This window comes from Ovis canadensis, chromosome 4, assembly GCF_042477335.2.
Source record: "Ovis canadensis isolate MfBH-ARS-UI-01 breed Bighorn chromosome 4, ARS-UI_OviCan_v2, whole genome shotgun sequence".
NCBI classification, from domain to species: Eukaryota; Metazoa; Chordata; class Mammalia; order Artiodactyla; family Bovidae; genus Ovis; species Ovis canadensis.
In genome coordinates, this window is record NC_091248.1 from 89761353 (window position 1) to 89781090 (window position 19738).

At 51.4% G+C, this 19738-nt stretch overlaps 1 protein-coding gene across 5 annotated transcripts in view; it reads left to right on the forward strand.

The window, feature by feature from the left end:
• The window catches only part of TNS3 (tensin 3), a 223255-nt gene that overhangs the window by 91976 nt on the left and 111541 nt on the right, over positions 1-19738 (forward strand). For all 5 annotated transcript variants that reach the window (XM_069586826.1, XM_069586828.1, XM_069586827.1 and 2 more), the window contains 5 exons: positions 9831-9883; positions 11653-11824; positions 14191-14241; positions 15756-15878; positions 19310-19374. In XM_069586826.1, coding sequence (XP_069442927.1) covers positions 11675-11824; positions 14191-14241; positions 15756-15878; positions 19310-19374 — 389 coding nt within the window. In that variant the 5' untranslated portion in view covers positions 9831-9883; positions 11653-11674. The remainder of the gene's footprint in view (positions 1-9830; positions 9884-11652; positions 11825-14190; positions 14242-15755; positions 15879-19309; positions 19375-19738) is intronic.

The window sequence follows — 19738 nt, forward strand, 5'->3', positions numbered from 1 at the left end:
AACAGTATCCTCCTGCCCTTTAAAATGGCCAGGTCAGCCCTCTGTTGCTTTGAAATGACTGCTGGGTTTATTCCTTCCCTCATCCTGCAGATCCCAGTGGTTTGCTGCCTGCTGTACTGTATGGCAAGGGGACATGGGAGCATCATCGCCCCAACATAGGCTTGATTCTCCCCTGTGCCAGGCCCGCAGAAAGAGAGAGAGAGAGAAAGCGAGAGAGAGAGAGAGAGAGAGAGAGAGCGCGCGCACGTGTGTGTGTGTGTGTGTGTGTGAGAGAGAGAGAGAGAGTGTGTGTGTGTGAGAGAGTGTGTGTGTGTGTGTGTGTGTGCCAGGCCTGCTGTGTGTGTGTGTGTGTGCCAGGCCCGCTGTGTGTGTGTGTGTGTGTGTGTGTGTGTGCCAGGCCCGCAGTGTGTGTGTGTGTGCCAAGCCCGCAGTGTGTGTGTGTGTGTGCATGCGTGTGTGCATACCAGGCCTGTTGTGTGTGTGTGTGTGTGCCAGGCCCGCTGTGTGTGTGTATGTGTGTGCCAGGCCCGCTGTGTGTGTGTATGTGTGTGCCAGGCCCGCTGTGTGTGTGTGCCAGGCCTGCAGTGTGTATGTGTGTGTGTGTGCATGCGTGTATGCATACCAGGCCCTCTGTGTGTGTGTGTGTGTGCCAGGCCCGCTGTGTGTGTGTGTGTGTGTATGTGTGCCAAGCCCGCAGTGTGTGTGTGTGTGTGTGCACGCATGCGTGTGTACCAGGCCTGCTGTGTGTGTGTGTGTGTGCCAGGCCCGTTCTGTGTGTGTGTGTGTGTGTGTGTGCCAGGCCTGCAGTGTGTGTGTGTCTGTGTGTGTGTGTGTGCCAGGCCTGCAGTGTGTGTGTGTGCCAGGCCCGCAGTGTGTGTGTGTGTGTGTGTGTGCGCCAGGCCTGCAGTGTGTGTGTGTGTGCTTGTGACAGAAACAGGTGCTGTTGCATCTTCACAGGGAAGCATCCGTGGCCTCCCCTCCTCTGCTGACATGTGTGCACTCCCTACCAAGTGGTTCTTTTTAAAAAATTATTTTTTTATTTGGCCGTGCTGGGTCTTAGTTGCAGCATGTGGAGTCTAGTTCCCTGAGCAGGGATTGAACCCAGGCCTCCTGCATTGGGAACTCAGAGTCTTAGTCACTGGACCGCGAGGGAAGTCCTCCGAGTGGTTCTTATTAAGGCACTTCTTCTTCTGTTCTCATTTTCCCTTTACCTCATCTCATGGTTTCCCAGAAAACACATATGTTGCTGTAAATGTTAATAATGCATTTGCTCTCTGCTGGGCCCTGTTCTGGGTGTCTGACTGGCCTTTGCTGCTTTAACCCCACAGCCACCTTGCAGAGAGTTTGCTGTAGCTATCAGCCCATTTTCTGGGTAAGGAGCATGAAGCACAGAGAGGGCAAGGTGCCTGCTCAAGGCCACATAGCTGGAGCATTTGGGGTTCTGTTACCTGTTCTTGCTGCTAAGCTGCTAAGTCGCTTCAGTCGTGTCTGACTCTGTGCGACCCCATAGACAGCAGCCCACCAGGCTCCCCTGGCCCTGGGATTTTCCAGGCAAGAACACTGCAGTGGGTTGCCATTTCCTTCTCCAATGCATGAAAGTGAAAAGTGAAAGTGTAGTCGTTCAGTCATGCCCGACTCTTTGCGACCCCATGGACTGCAGCCCACCAGGCTCCGTCCATGGGATTTTCTAGGCAAGAGTACTGGAGTGGGGTGCCATTGCCTTCTCCGTTACCTGTTCTTAGAGGCTTTTAAAACTAAGGGAGAGTGAAATCTGGTAATGCAGGGACACCTTGTGTGGCTAACCCTGGCTTTGTGTCAGTTGGCTGTCCCTATGTGGCCCTGTAGTCACAGCTTCCTGGGGCAGGAAGGGACTCCTGGAGAAGCCCAGAGGATGGCCAAGGCGAGGAGTGCGGGCGTGGGTCTGGCCCTGGCCCCACTGCTTACTCCTGTGTGGCAGGTCTTGCTTTGTCTTTTCCTCCACTTTCTTGCCCTGGGGATTGGAGGGTGACAGAGCGCATAGCCCATAGCCCCTGTTGTCTTCACCCATCCCTGCAGTCCAAAGCAGATCCCTCTTGTAAGCCTTTCAGGTGGTCCCCTAGGCTCCACTGAGGCCCTCAGTGATGTGGCGTCTGTGCTGTGTCACTCCTGTGTCGGGTTTGTTGAGCGCTATTTTTTTGTAGAAGCCTATAGGAAGCCAGGGCTTCCCGGGTAGCTCAGTGGGTAAAGCGTCTGCCTACAATGCGGGAGACCCGGGTTTGATCCCTGGGTCGGGAAGATCCCCTGGAGAAGGAAATGGCAACCCACTCTAGTACTCTTGCCTGGAGAATCCCATGGACTGAGAAGCCTGGTAGGCTACAGTCCATGGGGTCGCAAAGAGTGGATCACGACTCAGCGACTTTCCTTTCCTGTAGGAAGCAGGTGATCTGCCTCTCACACTGGCAGACTGTTATTGGCCCTCATTACTGGCGACGCAGGGTCTTCTGGTTTGGACACGGTTGCTGGCTGTGACAGCAGCTCCCTTGTCCAAAGCCTTTGATGGCACTTTTTGCATCCAGAGTAAGGCTTTCAGAGTGTTTGTTTCCTGTGATACATCAACTACATCTTTTCCTTGGAAAAGTATAAGATACTTAGCATCCTGTCAAGATAGCAGAGATTTAAGTTTTGATTCGAGGCGGTGCAGGGATATTTGACAGAACCAAGTAAACCTCAGGTCAGCTGGGAACCCAGGGTCCTAGAATCCTACCCACCCTGGGGAGTGCGTGGCTCTTAGGAGATGTTGCCCAGTGGATGAGGATCCTGCCTCCCCCTCTCTTCCACACACCCCCCCCATGTCTGTGAGCCAGGGGCCCCCCAGGCACTGTGGAGACCTGTGTTTATTCAGCCCAGATGGGGCTGGCAGGGCGTGTGCCCGGGGAGCATCAGCGCTCCCACTTTGGACATGTGCTTTGGCCTTCATCCCCAGTGAGCTTCCAGCTGCCTTTTCACCCCCGTGGTCCCTGCCAGGACCCCAAGGCACCCTGTTTTCTCCCTCTGTTGTTTAGAAGTATGTGGCTGGCCTACATCTGCTCCCAAATGGTGGCTGGCCTGTCCGAACTCCATCCTTTCCTTCTTAGAGAGGGGCAGTTATCAGGGGCAAAGCAGTTCCCTCCCAGAGGTGCTTGGGCCAGAGTCACCAAGTGCTCTGGACTGAGCCTCTGCTGGTCTCGGCCAGCGGCGCACCCATCTCTGTCCTCTGTTAATAAAAGAAGTCTGCATCGGCATGCAGATGTCGTGTTGGTTACTGTCCTCAGTTGAAAGATGGGCACCTGGCAGCAAAATTGCTGTTGTCTATTTCAAATATGAAAATAACCCCATTTGGAAAACAAAAGAGTTTTAATAATTTGAAAAATATGTTGAACAAAAGAGCCCCCAGGCAGGTCATCTGATTCTTTATCGGGTGGGCGGCTTGCTAGTCTCTGCCTCAGAACCATGGACTCGGGGATTTCAGGGCTGGGCCGGGCCTTTTGAGCACTAGATACAAAAGGTGTCATTTTATCAGAAGAGACTGATGCCTAGGGAGGCCAGCGGCTTCATCGGAGTCCCAGGACCGTATACTGGTCCAAGCAGATGAGCTTTGGGCCTCAAGCAGCACCTTTAAGGGGAAGCAGTCTGGGCCTCGTTGGGTTACCTTTCATACGTTAACCTTTACCATGGATCCCACCTTTCCTTTTTCCTTCTTTTTCTTGGTACCTTTAGAAGCTGCAAGCTGTGATTAGCACGTGCCAAAGGGGACACAGGTGAAGGAGGCTGGGCAGGGTGGAGGCAGGTGCTGCATTGCCCTGGAGACAGGGAGACTGGGAGGAACTGGGAGGTGCCCGAGTTGCTTTCACCCAGGACACTGGCACTGATCCCTAGAGGGCGGTGGTGGCCTGCAGGGCTCAGACTCCAGAGGCTCTCCAGGAAGGCAGGCGGGCAGCCTTCTTCTTGCCAAATAACAAGAGAAAACGAGTTTGCAGCACAGATCTACGGGCCCGGCGTCTACAAGTAGAGAGCTTTCCTTAGCCTTCTCCAAGGTCAGGATGCAGGATTACTTATGAGCAAGGAACTGTCTTCAAGAGACTTCAGCAAGGTAGTTCTCAGCCATTGTTCTTTTATTGTAATTGCTTTATAATGTTTTAATTTCTGCTGTAAAACATTGTGAATCAGCCATATGTATACATATATCCCCTCCCTCTGGAGCCTCCCTCTCTTCCCCCGTTCCACCCCTTTAGGTCATCAGAGAGCACCGATCTGAGCTCCCTGTGTCATACAGTAGCTTCTCACTAGCTGTCTATATTACACGTTAGTGTATATATGGGCTTCCTAAGTGGCACAGGTGGTAAAGAACCCGCCTGCCAGTGCAGGAGACATAAGAGACCTGGGTTTGATCCTTGGGTCAGGAAGATCCCCTGGAGGACGGCATGGCAACCCACTCCAATATTCTTGCCTGGAGAGTCCCATGGACAGAGGAGCCTGGCGGGCTACAGTCCATGGAGTTGCAGAGTCAGACACGGCTGAGTGACTTGGCAAAGCACAGTGTATGTATGTCAACGCTACTCTCCCAGTTCATCCCACCCTCTCCTTACCCCCTGTGTCATAAGTCTGTTGTCTACATCTGTGTCTTTCTTCCCACCCTGCAAATAGTTCCGTTAGTGCCATTTTTCTAGATTCCATATATATATGTGCATTAAAATAAATCAGACATTCTTAAGGCATGACTTGTACTGTGGTGATAGATGAGGGCTTCAGCTTTTTAGCCCCAAGAGTAGACAAATTCTTTGCTTCCAAGTAAAGACGAATAGAGATGTCACATGTCACCTTCCTGACAAGTGCGGTGTTTGGACAAGTTGGGCTGCTTCTAGTCGGTGTGAGGTGTGAGCTCCCTGAGCAGCCACGGGGCTTCTCCCCAGTGTATCCAGGTCCCACCCGCTGCTCATCATCTGCTTGGTTCCAAACACAGGCTGCGGCTGAGCCTGCCTCCCTGCATGTTCCTCCCCGGAGGGTTGTCAGGCGCCTTGCTGGCAGGCTGGGGTGGATAGTCAGTATGTGGGGGTTCCAGCTGCTGTCGTCCACTTAGGTGATTGGGGGCTGCTGGAAGGCATAGAGGGCTGGCCTTCAAGGAGTTTGCTCTCTGTTTACAAACTTATGGTGGGTGTCAGATTGTCTTGAGTCCCTGTGTGTTACTTCATTCTGCTTGGTTCCGCAGCCCCAGAATGAGGTTGTCCCTTGCTGCAGGATTTCGTGCCCATCAGATCTCAGAACCTGGCTTGGAAGTGGTGACTCACTCATGATTCCTCTGTCCTTCTAGGCTCAGGGCTAGACTCACTTTCCCCAGGAAAAGCTCCTCTAGCTTCACTGGTTTCAGTCTGACCCAAGGACAGGCTGGGCAGGATGGGCTGTGGACCATGGAGGGCTGGGGGATCGACAGAGTCCATAGTGTTGGTGTCAGAAGTTGCTGCTGCCTCTTAACTGTGTGATTCTACACACCTAAGAGTCCTGAATGCCATTTCCCCAGCTGTGAAGTGAGGACAGTCATGTCTTACTGGGGTTCCTGCTGAGAACCAGGTGGCTGGCCACGGACGGGTCTGCTTCCTGACCTGGCCACCTGTTGCCTCTTACAGAACAGTGCTGGTGGAATGTTGCTGTCTTCTATAGGGGGTCGGGGTCGGGGGCTGCATGGTCTGTGGACAACGAGCCCTGTCACTCCAGGCACAGCTGGCTGCTGAGGGGTGCAGTAAGGCAGGAGGCTTTCTCTCCAGCCTCTTGCAGGCTCTGGGCTGGCCAGAGGGCCTGCCTTATTCTTCCTTGAGATCTCGCTCCTCACTCTTTCCCTCCTGCACCTGTTCGGGCTGCACTGGTTCCCTCGCTGGCCCCACTGCAGGGCCTTGGCACTGGCCACGCCCCCCAAGTCCTATCCCCCTCACGTGACCTCCCACAGCCTCTCCACACTAGGCTGCGGCTGAGCCTGCCTCCCTGCATGCTCCTCCCCGGAGGGTTGTCAGGCGCCTTGCTGGCAGGCTGGGGTGGATAGTCAGTATGTGGGGGTTCCAGCTGCTGTCGTCCACTTAGGTGATGGGGGGCTGCTGGAAGGCATAGAGGGCTGGCCTTCAAGGAGTTTGCTCTCTGTTTACAAACTTATGGTGGGTGTCAGATTGTCTTGAGTCGCTGTGTGTTACTTCATTCTAACTTGTTCTAACAGCTCAGGCTGCAGGTGAAACTGAGAAGTACTGTGAGGGTAGGCTGAGGCCTAGCTTTCTGATTATATTGCTTGTATGTGGGTTTGTATTTGTTTACTTATTTTTCATGTGTTTATGTGTGTGTCTGCGTATCCTCTGTGTATCTATCAGCTCTCCAACCTGTTTATCATCTGTCTGTTGTACCATCTAGCTATGCATTTATCATCTGTTGTACCATCTAGCTGTCATTTATCATCTAACACATCTGTCATGTGAAGGGCAGTGGTGTTCCGGACTTGCTGTGGGTGAGGGCTGGCTCGGACCCTCTGTGGAGCCGCGAGGCTTTGAGGCTGCTGCAGGGATTGTGGGTACTGCCCCTCCAGGCCCACCCTCCCTGCCCTCCTGGGACTTGAGGCCCAGAAGCTGCTCAGCTTGGTGGCTTCTGTAACAGGAGGTATCTCTTGCTCATGTGCTGATTTGGGGAATTACAGAGCAAAACTAAGTCTGTTCTCTTGGACCTTGAAGCCACACCACGGCAGAGTAAGGGATGATGGGAGCTTTTGGAGAAGGCTTTGTAGCCCTCTTGAAACTCAGCGCCTGTGTGTCAGGAATGATGAGGGAATTCCCCACAGTGTTCAGGAATGACCCTCACAGGCTAAGCGGTGAGGCGGGGTCAGCCTAGGGGTGGGCAGCTTGGCCTGGTCATGTCAGTGCTCGGACATCCGCAGGTGGGTCTGGGCCGCAGGACCCCCGTGGCTTCCCCTCCCTTCAGAGTGTTGTCTGCTCTCCTGCTTTGCTTTGTCACAGAGGTTTGCACAATCTGCTTACCAGGGTTTGCAGCTTCTTAGTGAAAATGCAGAAATGTTTGCAAATATCAGAAGACATAATCAGTCCCTTTTGCTGGTTGATTGGGAGCAGTGGTCTCCTGACAGGTTTATGTACTCCCCCCCAGGGCTGGGACCTACGTATGTTTAATTGTAATGGAGTGTGAATGCATTACATTATGTTCATTTATGTATAAATTATGTACATGTCCCACACTGCGGAGATATTGTGCACCTTCCTTATACACACTCACAGTATAAAGCAAAATGGAAAGCGCATGAACTGGAGGACCAGTAGACGGTGCTGTGTGCCCTCGACTGGGACAGTGGTTCTCAGACATGGGGATGTTTGGAGTCAGGTTAGCTTCAAACCAGCTCTTCTGGAATCTTGATGATCTGCCAAGACTAGTAGCTGAGTCCTAAGGGAGATGAAGCCCTTGGGAGGAAGGACAGGCTGGATGGCCCTGTGCACAGTGTTCAGGGCCTGTGACGTGGCCATGAAGAGGGTGGGGTCTCTTTTAGGCCCCAGCAGCTGTCATGCAGTAACTCTAGGTAGGCCAAGAATGTTCCAGTTCCCAGGTACTCAGTGTCCACCCTCAGAGGCTCCCTCACTGTCTTCCCTCCAGGAGTGTCAGAGTTCTGTCACTGGTGGGAAGACCTGAATGCCACACCAGGAGCTGGCACCTCGTCTGAGCTGACCCTGGGGTTGGCACTTTCTCCAGTACACAGAAGTAAACTGTTCTCAGTAGAAAAGGAAAAAAAAAATGCATGTAGAAGAAAAAATAATAAAAAATATGTAGTGAGACATTCCAGAACCATGCTGCTGCCCAGGCAGCCTGCACACTGATAGACCAGGTGTGCGTGTGTAGGTGTGAGTGAGCATGTGAGTCACGCACCCTGCGCCAGGGAGCAGCCACATGACTGTTAGTGCTATTGCTGTCACACATCATGGCGTCTCTCCAGGCCCACAAGTGTGTCCCCATCTGTGAGCCCCACGATTGATCTAATGTCACTAAGTCGCAGGGTTGAGCTCTTAGGCTGTGTATTTTTCACTGTTACCCACATAACGCAGCGAGCACCCTGGTCCATAGAGACTTACGGACTTCCCCAGTTATTTCTTGAGTCACTCCTCGCATTGCTGTCACGTGTTTCAGACCTTTTAAGGGCTTTTTATATTTATGGACAAGCTGTTTTCTAAAATGAATTAGTTTACATTTCATTTACATTTTAGCAATACTTTAAAAAAATATATTTTTAGATTTTAATCTTTACTTTCTAATGGATCCTCCCCCCGCCCCCCCCAACCCCAAATCTCATTGTTTGGAGTCTATATGGCCTGAGCCATCAGAAGTCTGGGGTGTTGGGAAGATGGGCAGGACCAGTGTGGAGCCCAAAACAGTACAGACATGGGGTGTGAGGCCTGTCGCCCACTGGGAGGTGGTCTCAGAGGCTGGGACACGGGAACAGTGGAGGGCAAGTTCTGGTACCTGGCACCCATGGGGACCATCTCAGTTGGTCCCCAGGCGCCTCTGTGAGAGGAGGAGATGAACTAGAGGCATGTGTCCTGGCTAGGGAAGATCAGCCACTGCGTGTGGACGCCCGGAGCCCACTCTCACATCTGAGCATGGAGGAGAGTGCCTTCCAGGTCCTGCTTTTGTCTGGGGCCCAGGTCACGACCTCTGCAGTTTAGGGTTGGCTTGGCCACAGGTTGTGTAATTTCAGGAGGTCATCTCTCATTGATCCCTGAAATAAACTTGGTATTCACTCATCCCTTCGCTTCACACTGGGGGAGCCACTGTGAGCCAGGTGCCCAGGTGGGACACCAGGCAAGGGGGGATGTCAGATCCTGTCTGAGAAGGGTTCCCCAGGGCCAGGGTGGGCAGGAGCAGAAGAGGGTGCTGGGGCTTTGTCCACCTTGGCCAGCTCTAGCCTGCTGCAGGGTTACCCCATGTCATCTACTCAAAGCATGTCCTGGGCCGGTCCACAGAGCCCTATCCATGAGACGCAGCAGGCAGGGAGGAGCTCACAGAAGGCAGCAGAGAAAGGAGCCTCTTGAGAGGAAGGCGTTCAGGGGAGCTGAGACAGGGACATCGGGGTTCTCCTCTCTCTCTGCTGTTTTCCACGAGACCTTACACCTCTCTGTGCCTTGGTTTCCCCACTTCTCAAATGGGGAGGTAATTTCTCTCACAAAGTTATTGGATTCATCTCCTGAAATAGTGGATATAGAGGAGCCTGGTGGGCTACAGTCCATAGGATCACAAAGAGGTGGACACGACTGAAGCGACTTTAATTTGCACACACGCCTTGGAGTTTAACACACACACTCACACACATACACAAGGGTTGTGTAGACTGGAAAGTAATTATAACCTGAAGTTTTTTTCCCTGTCAGATAAGCTTTTCAAAAATAGGGTGGTAAAAATGGAGAATTCTCTGAAAATCAGTAACTGGTTCTTTTGAGCAGATATAACTACAATGATGTAATAGTGCCAATGTTGATTGAGGGCTTCCTGTATACTGGGACAGATAGGCCATGACCAAGGACTGCTTACCTTGCCCTGATCAGGGGTCATGGCAACCCGCCCTGCTGTTGATTAGTGGAATTGTGTCACTTGGGATCTGAGGTCTTAGGGCTGAGATGTCCTGATAAGCTGGCGACCCTCCCAGGTGATAAGATGAGCCAATAGTGAGGGGTCTGACAGCATTTATGATCATGTGAAACAACTGCCATCCTTTCTTCCCAGTGGGGTTTGCAGTGTGTGGGCTGGCAGCACAGGAGATTTGAGAATGACCCTTGTCTTGTCATTTGCAGGCTCCAGGGGCATCATCAACACCTGCTTCTCTGTGCTGTGACAAACCGTTCAGGTGAGTGTCCGTTACTGAAGCCACTTCTGTGCCTCTGGCCTTGGGTCAGCTCTTGCAGAGGAAGCCCAGGCATGGTGTTATTTTATTTTGTAGTAATCTTAATGTCTTTTTCAGTTTTAAATAGAAATGCTCAAAGCTGATAAATATCATATGTGTCTCTTTCTGGAATGTAATGTCCTAGCATTAGAAATCCTGGTTGTGGGAACGTCCAATCAGTAATTACGTTCCTGTGATTTGACTGTGAAATGTAGCCTTGGGGAGAGTTCTAGAATTGACTTCAGCACATGAAAAGCTCATTATTTTTTAATAGGTCACTGTTGCTCAGTCTCCTCTTTGCGACTCCGTGGACTATAGCCTATCAGGCTCCTTTGTCCATGAAATTCTTCAGCAAGAATACTGGAGTGGGTTGCTGTGCCCTTCTTCAGGGGATCTTTCCGACCCAGGGAGCGAACCTGAGTGTCCTGCATTGCAGGCAGATTCTTTACTCTCTGAGCCACCAGGGGAGTTCCAGTGTCAAAAGATGTGATTTGATTTTTTAAAGTAAACAGAACTCTTTTACATTCATGTCTGGTGCATAAGGTAGAGAAAAATATCTTGGTGATTGTTTGTATTTGAATAAACCAATTAAAAAAATAGATTTAAGATACTGGATATTTGAGGATATTATTTCTTTTGGGCATCATAATTGCATTGTAGATAGTTCTAAATATATCTTTGTCTTTTAGAAATGAATGCAAAAATACTTATAGAAATGACATATAATGTCTTGGGTTTTTTCAGGGCAATCACAGTGAGGAAGGGGGTAACAGGGAGTATGGATGGAAAAAGCTTGGCTGTGTGTCCATTTTGAAATTGGATGATGAATACTCAGAAGTGTGTTTGAACTATTTAGTATACTTTTGAATTTTTTTCAGAATTAGGAGAGAGACTCATGTAATAGGAGTAGTACACAAACAACAGCTACGAGCCCCTAAAGCTGGTGGTGGGGGATTTGATAGATTAAAACCACCCTTCCGTGACTGTCCTGCACTGCTCCCTGGATTCACCAGTCTTTGGGGTTGACCCCATCACCTCTCACCTGGTTTTTTCACCTATTCCTGACAGCACCTGCACCTAGAAGCCTCTTCCTGGGAGGGGCTTTGGGGCCTGTGGTCTCCATTGCACAGTCCTAGTGATGAGGAAGCAGAGCCTGGATGCTGCTTGCTGGAAGCATTATCCTGGGCTCACCAGGCTGCAGACTGTCCCCACCCAGTGGCCCTCACTAAGTCCTCCCCTCTGCTGGCTTCATTGCATGGCATTTTTATCCTCTTCCAGACCCCTTCCTCGTGATGCCTGCCCTCTAGGTTAACCCAGGTGCAGTCTCAGCAGAGCCGGCACACAGCTCTTCTCATGGACCCCAGCCCTTGCCTCCCAGCTGCTGGAATTCCCTCGCAGCTCCTCCTCTGCAGCACAGGCCAGCCTCCTCCCTGGGCAGTGGGCCTCCACATCTCCCCGAGCATGGGGCCTGGAGATGTGGCTAGACACTTGCTGATGTCTCCCAGCCTGGCTTTCCATCAGGCCTGCCCCCTGCCAGGAGCCTCAGTGTGTTCCCTGGTTGTAGCTAGCAGTGCCCCAGTCATAACCGTTAAGGAAGTTTTAGCTTTGTGCCCTCCTGTGATGAGAATCAGTAAATTCCCAGAAGCCTGTCATCAGGTCCGGGTGTGAACAGTGAGCGAACGTCCCTCCTGGCGCTTGGCCCCTTTCCTGACAGCTGCCCGTGTGTCTCCCAGGCCTGCAGGGCTGAGCCCCGCCATGGAGGACGGCCGCGAACTGGATCTCACCTACATCACGGAGCGCATCATCGCTGTGTCCTTCCCTGCGGGCTGCTCCGAGGAGTCTTACCTGCACAATCTGCAGGAGGTGACGCGCATGCTACGCTCCAAGCATGGGGACAACTACTTGGTGAGTGGGGACACTGGGCATGAGGGAGGCGAGGGGCACTGAGGGTGGGGACCGTGAGGTGGGGGGGCATTGAGCATGAGGATGGCCAGGGGGTGCGGCGGGGTGGGGGGCTGAGGGACTGGGGGCCGCTGAGTTTGCTGAAACTTGATGAGCGAAGGTCCCCATGTGTGGGGACTGAGGAGCCTGCGGGTGGGAATACAGGCTGGTTCCTCTGCAGTTCGCTTGACCAGTGGTGGTGCGGGGAGGGGACCCGCCCCAGGGAGGCTGTCGTGCCACATAGCCCGCTGTGCAGTGGAGCATCTGGGCTCCTCATGAAAGCGCGGCCCCCCCAGCTCGTGGCCCACGTGCACCCCGAGGGCTGCCAGCTTCCTTCCCTGCTGCTGGGGTTAGCACCCCTCCCTCTGAAGTGAAGCCGGGACTGGAGGATGGGCATCCAGAACTACCTTCCACCCTAGTTCCCTTTCAAACAGATATGAGGTTGTTGAACAGAGCACATGTCTGAGGAAGGTGCTGTGGTGTGCTTAGTCATTCAGTTGTGTCTGACTCTTTGTGACCCCATGGACTGTAGCCACCAGGTTCCTCTGCCCATGAGCATTCTCTAGGCAAGGATACTGGAGTGGGTTGCCATGCCCTCCTCCAGGGGATCTTCCCAACCCAGGAATCAAATCGGGGTCTCCTGCATTGCAGGCGGATTCTTTACCAGCTGAGCTACCTGGGAAGTCCACTGTAAGTTTCTGGCCCATATAGGGATCGAACCCATCACCTTAGTGTTATTAGCACCACACTCTAATCAACTGAGCTAACCGGCCATTTGAGGAGGATGAAGAGGACCAGTCTTCCTGAACGTCCTCTCTTTCCACCTACCCTTTCTTGTTCTTGAGACCCCAGTCCGGCAGGTGGCTCTGTGGCTCCATCTTCCACTGCTTGAGTTAGATGACAGCTCCTCTCCTTTGTCTAGACCTGCTGCTAGAGGGCCTCTTTATCTCCATAAGGCAGCTAATCTTCACCCTAAACTGACAAGGCAGTTATTGTCATCCTTATCAGTCTCCTCAGATGTCTAAACGGCTGGGCGGGTGGCCCTGGAGGCAGAGAGAGGGAGGTGACCGCCCAGTGTCTTCCAGCAGCCCCTGCTCAGCCTGTGGCTTTCCCACTGTCCTCTGCGTGGCCTGGTGACAGGCGGGGAGGGTGGGGTCCAGCCCATGAGATCGTCCCACCCTGTCCTTGATCACAGCTGCAGGAATGGTCTCCTCCTCCTGACACCCAGCCCAGGGGATGGGATGCCTCCTCCCTCCTCCCCCACTTGCTGCTCACCGAGGGTGAAGGCCTGGGACCTGAGGCCTGGGGTCAGGGGTCAGGGGGCTGGGGGCTGGGGCACTTCCCCTCACAGTGGTGGTGCCTTGTCAGAGCCTGAGTCCACCTTGCAAAATGGTGAGGCTGTGGGTCCTCACCTCATTCGAGGATAAGGACCTTTTTGAAAAGTCGGAGGAAAGATGTGTTTGTTTTCCATGGAGCCTGAGTTGAGAACCCTGGGCCGGACACACTTCTTCCCCACTGTATATCTGAACTGTGTGCTCTGACAAGCACATGTGGAGGCTGATCACCCCCTGCTCCCCAACACATACACACAACTGCCTGGTCAGGCCACAGACATTGGCTCTCTGAGGCAGGTTTTAATGGAGCCCATGGTCCAGGGTGTAGCTTGTTCTAGGGTAAAGGAGCTGTGGACCCCATCCCTGGAGCCCCTTCCTCTCATGTCTCTATATCCTCCATCTCTGAAGAGAGAAGTATGTGGAGCCCCTTCTGCTCCAATGCTGTCTTAGTTTTTCCTTTGCTTGAGGTGTGATCAGGTTCCGCAGCTCTGCTTCTCTGTGAGCGCAGCCTGGGGCTCTGGGCTGGCTGGGGCTTCCTGAGACAAGGCCCCCTGCAGGCCCAGGGCCCTCCACCCCATACCTTGTTCCCCTGCGGAACCAAGGCCAGTCCCATAGGAAGTGTATGCTCTCCTCAAAAGTGTTAGTTGCTCAGTCATGTCCGACTCTGTAAGACCCCATGGGCTGTAGGCCACCAGGCTCCTCTGTCCATGGGATTCTCCAGGCAAGAATACTGGAGTGGATTGCCATTCCCTTTTCCAGGGAGTCTTCCTGATCCAGGGATCCAGCCTGAGTCTTCTGCATTATAGGCAGATCCTTTACCATCTGAGCCACCAAGAGGTGACTGTCCTTATTATCTGTTGTGTCCATATCTGTACATTTCAGTCTTTTTCATAATCTGCCGAATCTCTTGAAGGCAAAGAGCCTGTGAGAGTGCAGTTGTTCCCTTTGGTCTGAGGACAATGATTAGTCTAATAGCTTCTTATTTCCCCTTTGTAGGTGTTAAACCTCTCGGAAAAGAGATATGACCTTACGAAGCTTAACCCAAAGGTAGGACCTTAGCCCTTTGTATATTCTGAATTTTGTTAAGTGTCTGTGATGCTTACCCTGCTCGTGCAAAAAGGTTATGTCGTAAGTCTCTGTGGAATATGACTTAATAACGGCTATTAGGAACTGTTCATATCCATGGCTTATTTTTTTCCTTAAAATTTTTTAGTTTGAAGTAGCTGCAATGTCACAGGAAACTGCAAAAATAATACAGGGCGATCCCACACACCCCTGACCCAGCTGTCCCCAGTAGTACTGTCTTGTACGACTTGTAGTAAAATACTGATGGCAGGAAGCTGACGTTGGTACAACCCACAGACTGCGTGCAACTCTCACTGGGTTTACATGGGCGTGTGTGTGTGTGTGTGTGTGTGTGTGTGTGTGTGTTTCTCTGCCGTCTCATTCTATGTAGATTTACGTCACCACTACCACAATCAAATCCAGACATTTTTACCTCAAAGATCTCCTTCCTGCCCTGTCTGTACAGCACACTCTCCCCTTCCATACATTATTCTGCTTAATAACAAAGATTTAGGGGGGAAATTTTACAACTGTATAAGTGTAAGTTGTGGTATATATGATATATATATACACATACTATATTTCATATGTTGGAGTATTTTGCAGCTATCAGGATAAGAAAATAGTATGGTAAATTGCCTGTTTGTTTTATTGCTCGTTAACAAGGGCAGAATATAGTATTTCAGCTACATAGAAAAGAATAAGGGATTCATCAGAATGTTATAGCTGATCACTCTGCATGGCAGAAGGGGTGTGTGCCTTTGCCTGCTTCCAGCATTTTTCTGAATTTTTCCATCAATACACAATTTCTATTGCTTTTATAGTAAGACGGAGCTCTGCCTCCCCCCTTCTTAAAAAAGGAAAGGAAAGCAGAAATAACAGCCCTGCGTGGCCCGCAGGCTTAGAGGTGGGGATGTGTGTCAAGTGGGTGAGAGTTTGTGTTTTGGGGCACAGACTTTCTTTGTTCCTGAATTGTAACCAAGGTTTGAAGGCCTCCTCCCTCCCTCCTGGGCACATTCCTTTCTTTTGAGGAGTGTCCCGTGTGATAGGCATCTCCCTCCCCGTAGTTATCTGCCCCTTGTGTGGGGGAGTGGCTCACCGCATTTTCCCAAACTGCGATTTGAGTCTGAAGAGAGGAATTTTGGCAGCAGCTCATGCCAAGAACTCCTGTTTCAGATCTCGCCAGGCCTGGGCCTCTCCCCATGAGCCGTGCACCATTAGCAGCTCCTGAAAGCCCTTTCTAGAGTTGTCATTCCAGCTGCACAAAAGCAGATAAGACCGGGGAGTAGATGTCTCATGGGGAAAATATAACCCTTCATATTTTTCTTTTCAGTAAAGGAGCCACAGTTCCCACTAAGTTTTAGAAAAGGAGCACACAATGTTGTTCTATGTTACAAAATGAAATATTTTGCTAAATTTAAAAAAAAAAGGTCTTGAGATGGCTTCATAGGGCTCCTTGAAGATGGACACCAGAAAGCCTCCTTTCTTTCCTGTAGATTCTGGACGTGGGCTGGCCGGAGCTGCACGCGCCACCCCTGGATAAGGTGTGCACCATCTGCAAGGCGCAGGAGGCCTGGCTGAACAGCGACCCCCAACACGTTGTCGTCATTCACTGCAGGGTGAGCACCCGCTTGGGGGCCCAGTGGGGACTGCCTCTTCACCCTGATTGCCTGCTTCTTTAGGGTTTTGTGGTTAGGTTTTCATACGTATCCTAAGGGGAGGGAAATAGTCATCCAGCCTCCTGGAGTCTGGCTTCAGAATGTATAGGATTGAGGTTCCTAAATGCACAGTTGTACATGGTGAAGCTAAGGTGGGGGCCCCTGGGAGGTAATCCTTTCATTTTCATACGTTTGTTGCTTTTCATGGAAAACTCCTGTTTAAAAAGCAAAGGGTACTATTAAGGCATACGACATTGGACTCTGTGCCACCTGAGTGATGCCAGTTGACTGGCATGAGACTGTGGGCAGGATGCTACTACAGGAGTCATATGGTCCTTTCTGAGCAGGCCAGCCTGGTGGGGTGGATGTGACATGTCCGTGCTTGCAGGGTGGCTGTGGGGTGCCTTGTCCTGGCTTCGTGACCTGCTCGGCACCCTTTTCCAGCCTCCTGGAACTGCCTCCCTTCTTACTTCTCTGGTTTCTCAACTGCCTTGGCTTGTTTGTAGCCTCTTCCTGCACTGCTCTGGATTCCTCAAATCTGATGCATTTTCCCAGACACCTTGAGCTCATGCAGCATGTGAGAGGAATGCTCAGAGAGGGTTGGGGGTTGAGGGGTGGGGCTCCATCCCAGAAGAAGGAATCTGCCCCCTGCACTTACTTTACACCATCAGGACATCTCGAAGATTCCACCTTGAAATGTTTCTTCCTTCAGACTTTTCATACCCAAAAGCTGCACAAAAGCCGCACAAAAGCCCTTTGCATTATGGACCTTAGTGTAAAAGAACCTCCCTTTTGAGTTATCCGACTTTCCAGGTGAGTTTCCTGCAAGGGTACTGAATGAGGAGGGCAGACAGCGGCTGATGGTGTTCAGAGCTCCCGCACTCAGTGAATTCGATGGTCACTCGGCTGCGAGGAAAAGTCCCTGGGTGCACACACGGCGTTTGCTGCTCTCTGCTTCTGTTGCTTACTCTCACGTCAGATTCGATTACATTTTCCCACAAACAGCCAGGGAGCCCCACTAGTTCTCTTACTAAATTAAGTTAACCAGGGCTTTTATTCAAGGATTATGTTATATTAAGGTGCTTCTCTCCATATTTGTATTTTGGTGCAAGCTTAAAGAAAGAGACTTTTTTTTTTTCTTTAAACAATTCTTGTCAATTAAAATGGGCTCTGTATTTTTTTTTTACCGTGCATGGCCTATTGATTTTTACATGTTAGGATACTGCTGGTGGGCCACTTTTGCCCAAGATCCCTTCACAGGCCTGTGAAGCAGTGGTCTTTAAATCACCCAGAGCACTGCAGTGCCCAGTGCTGGGGAGAGATGCCCACCTGGGGCACCCAGACCTGCTGCCAGCTATGTCTCCCAGGGATTCTGGCTCCTAGACCTTGAAGTGCACCCCCATCACCATCATTCCATTTCAACAATTCACTTTTTTAATGAACTGAATTATAAAACTATTTATAATATCTGGTCCACAAGGGATGAACTTACCATGTAGGGTCCCCTAAAACATCGTTTTCCTAAACTACGCTTGCCTTTTGAGACAAGTCTTGGTAGTGGGATTAACCGGGAATATGTTGAAACTTCCTGGAAACCATTTGCTCATCTCTTGCCCTATTCTGGTGGCCTGTGAACCCTTCTGGAGATGATTCAGGAAACACACCATGAGAGAGAAGCCCTCTTAATTTGAATTTATAGAGGTTGACTTCAAGGGAAATTCATCGTGGTTGCTAGAGGGTTGAGATTGCTGACTTCCCCCAAACCTACCAGACCTGCAGAATGGGCCCTTCCTGCCCACGAGTGCCAGGAATGGCATCCTGGCCTGGGGAGGGCAGGCAAGGACCAGACTGTGCGACTCTGTCTTCCCGCTGGATGCAAACAGTGGTCTCTGTTTGTGCTTGTCCTCACCCTACCCACACTAATTTTCAGCAGAAATATCCTGTGATTCTCCTGGATGGTTGCACCCCCTCCACGTGGTTTAGTCTTGAGTTCTTGGTGGAGGATACTCACTGGGCCTTATGTCATCAGTGATTTCTCTTAAGAACAGATAAAAGCTGTTCAGGACCTAAAGAATGTTTCCTGTGCTTAAAGACGTTCTGTCCATAATGAGCAGCATTAGAGACGGCAGCAGTGAAGTCCTCCATGTGCCTGACTTGGCGGAGATGTTGTTCCCTGATGGTGAATTTATATAAGAAACATACTTGTAACTGTGCAGTTATAACCACAGGTGCCAGGGTTCAGGACTGATGGTGCGTCTGCACTGAGTTTCTGAGGCACGTACTCAATGTTCACGAGACAGAGAGGAAAACCCTCCTAGGGGATAGTCACACGCCAGGATTTTGACCTGAATTTCCTTTCTCGTTCCTTTTTAAGACTAGACAAAGGATCTGCATATTGGTGACACAGCCATTGTGGCCCATGTGATTCTAGATCATGGGCTGCTGACTCTTCTTGAAGGAGCCCAAACAGGGCTTTCCAGGCTTCGGGGCCCCACGGACTGGCCCACTGGCACTGCATGTGGAAGTCGCCCCAGAGGCACCGAAGCTAACATGTCCCAGCCTCGTTCATTTGTGGACACTGACATTTGAACTTGATATGATTTTCATGTGTCACTGAAATACTATTCTTCTGATTTTTCTTTAAAGGTTTAGAAATGTTAAGACAGCTCTTAACTCCAAGGGGCACAGCTGGTGGGCAGAAGCGGCCGGTGGGCTGTGGCTTGCTGATCACTGTCCTGGGCCGTGACAGTGTGTTTCAGAAGGTGGCAGTCCACAGTTCTGGTTGAGGTGGCTCATCACAGAGCTGAGGTGCTTCCAGAACCTTCTGTGGGTGATGTTGGTCTGAGGTCCTGCTGGGCTGCCTTGTCTGGACAGTGCGTGTCTATGGTTATGGGCTGAGTGATGCATTTTCCATAAGGCTGCCTTGGAAGGGTGCCCCCTGTGGCGGTGCAGGGCTGGTGCCCATGATGCTGTGAGGTGGCAGCACCCTGAGATTGGCCGTCCTACTCCTCTGGACTTCTCTGGGCTCTGTGTGCAGCCCTCAAAGCCCTCAGCTTATAAGTGGGGCATTCGGGTCTCTCTCACCTGGGTGATTAAGTCGCACCAATGGCTTCCACCCAACAGTTTTTTTCTGGCCTCACTGGGAAATGAGGAACTGACTGGCCACCTCTGTGCAGGCCTGGCCTTGGGCGCATCCTCAGATGGCCTGGTTGGCACCTGCTCCTGCTGTTAGTACCCATGCGTGTGTTCTCTGCTGAGCTGGGTGCTGCCGTCCCTCAGAACAGGGACCAGAGGAGGGTAGTGCTGGCTTCTCTGTCCAAGCAGACTCTTTGTCATCCTGGGAAGGAAGCAGTGCTTTCCTGTTCTAATGGCCTCTCTTCCCTCTCCTGCAGGGTGGAAAGGGACGCATCGGCGTGGTCATATCATCTTACATGCACTTCACCAATGTCTCGGCCAGGTAGGAGGGAAGTGTCCTTGCTGCCATGGGCATTGGGATGATCTGAGGCTGGGTGGGCAGGAGGCGGACCCCTCGGAGCTGACTTGGAGACCAAGGCTCATGTCCCTGGTGCCTAGAAACCTAGCTGCAGCTGAGGGTGTAAGCTCGTGAGAAAGACACTTTCCTCAATGAGCAGCTATGTGTGATTCACACTGAAAGCTTCAGGGAAGCATCACCGATAAAGCAAGTGCACTGTCAATCTGTGACAAGGCTGATGGGGACAGACATTAGTATTAGTAAAACCAAAGCAATGCTTCTCACTGGACACCTCACATTCTGCACGTATCCATGGCGATGGCCACGGCTGCCATGGTGTACATGCACT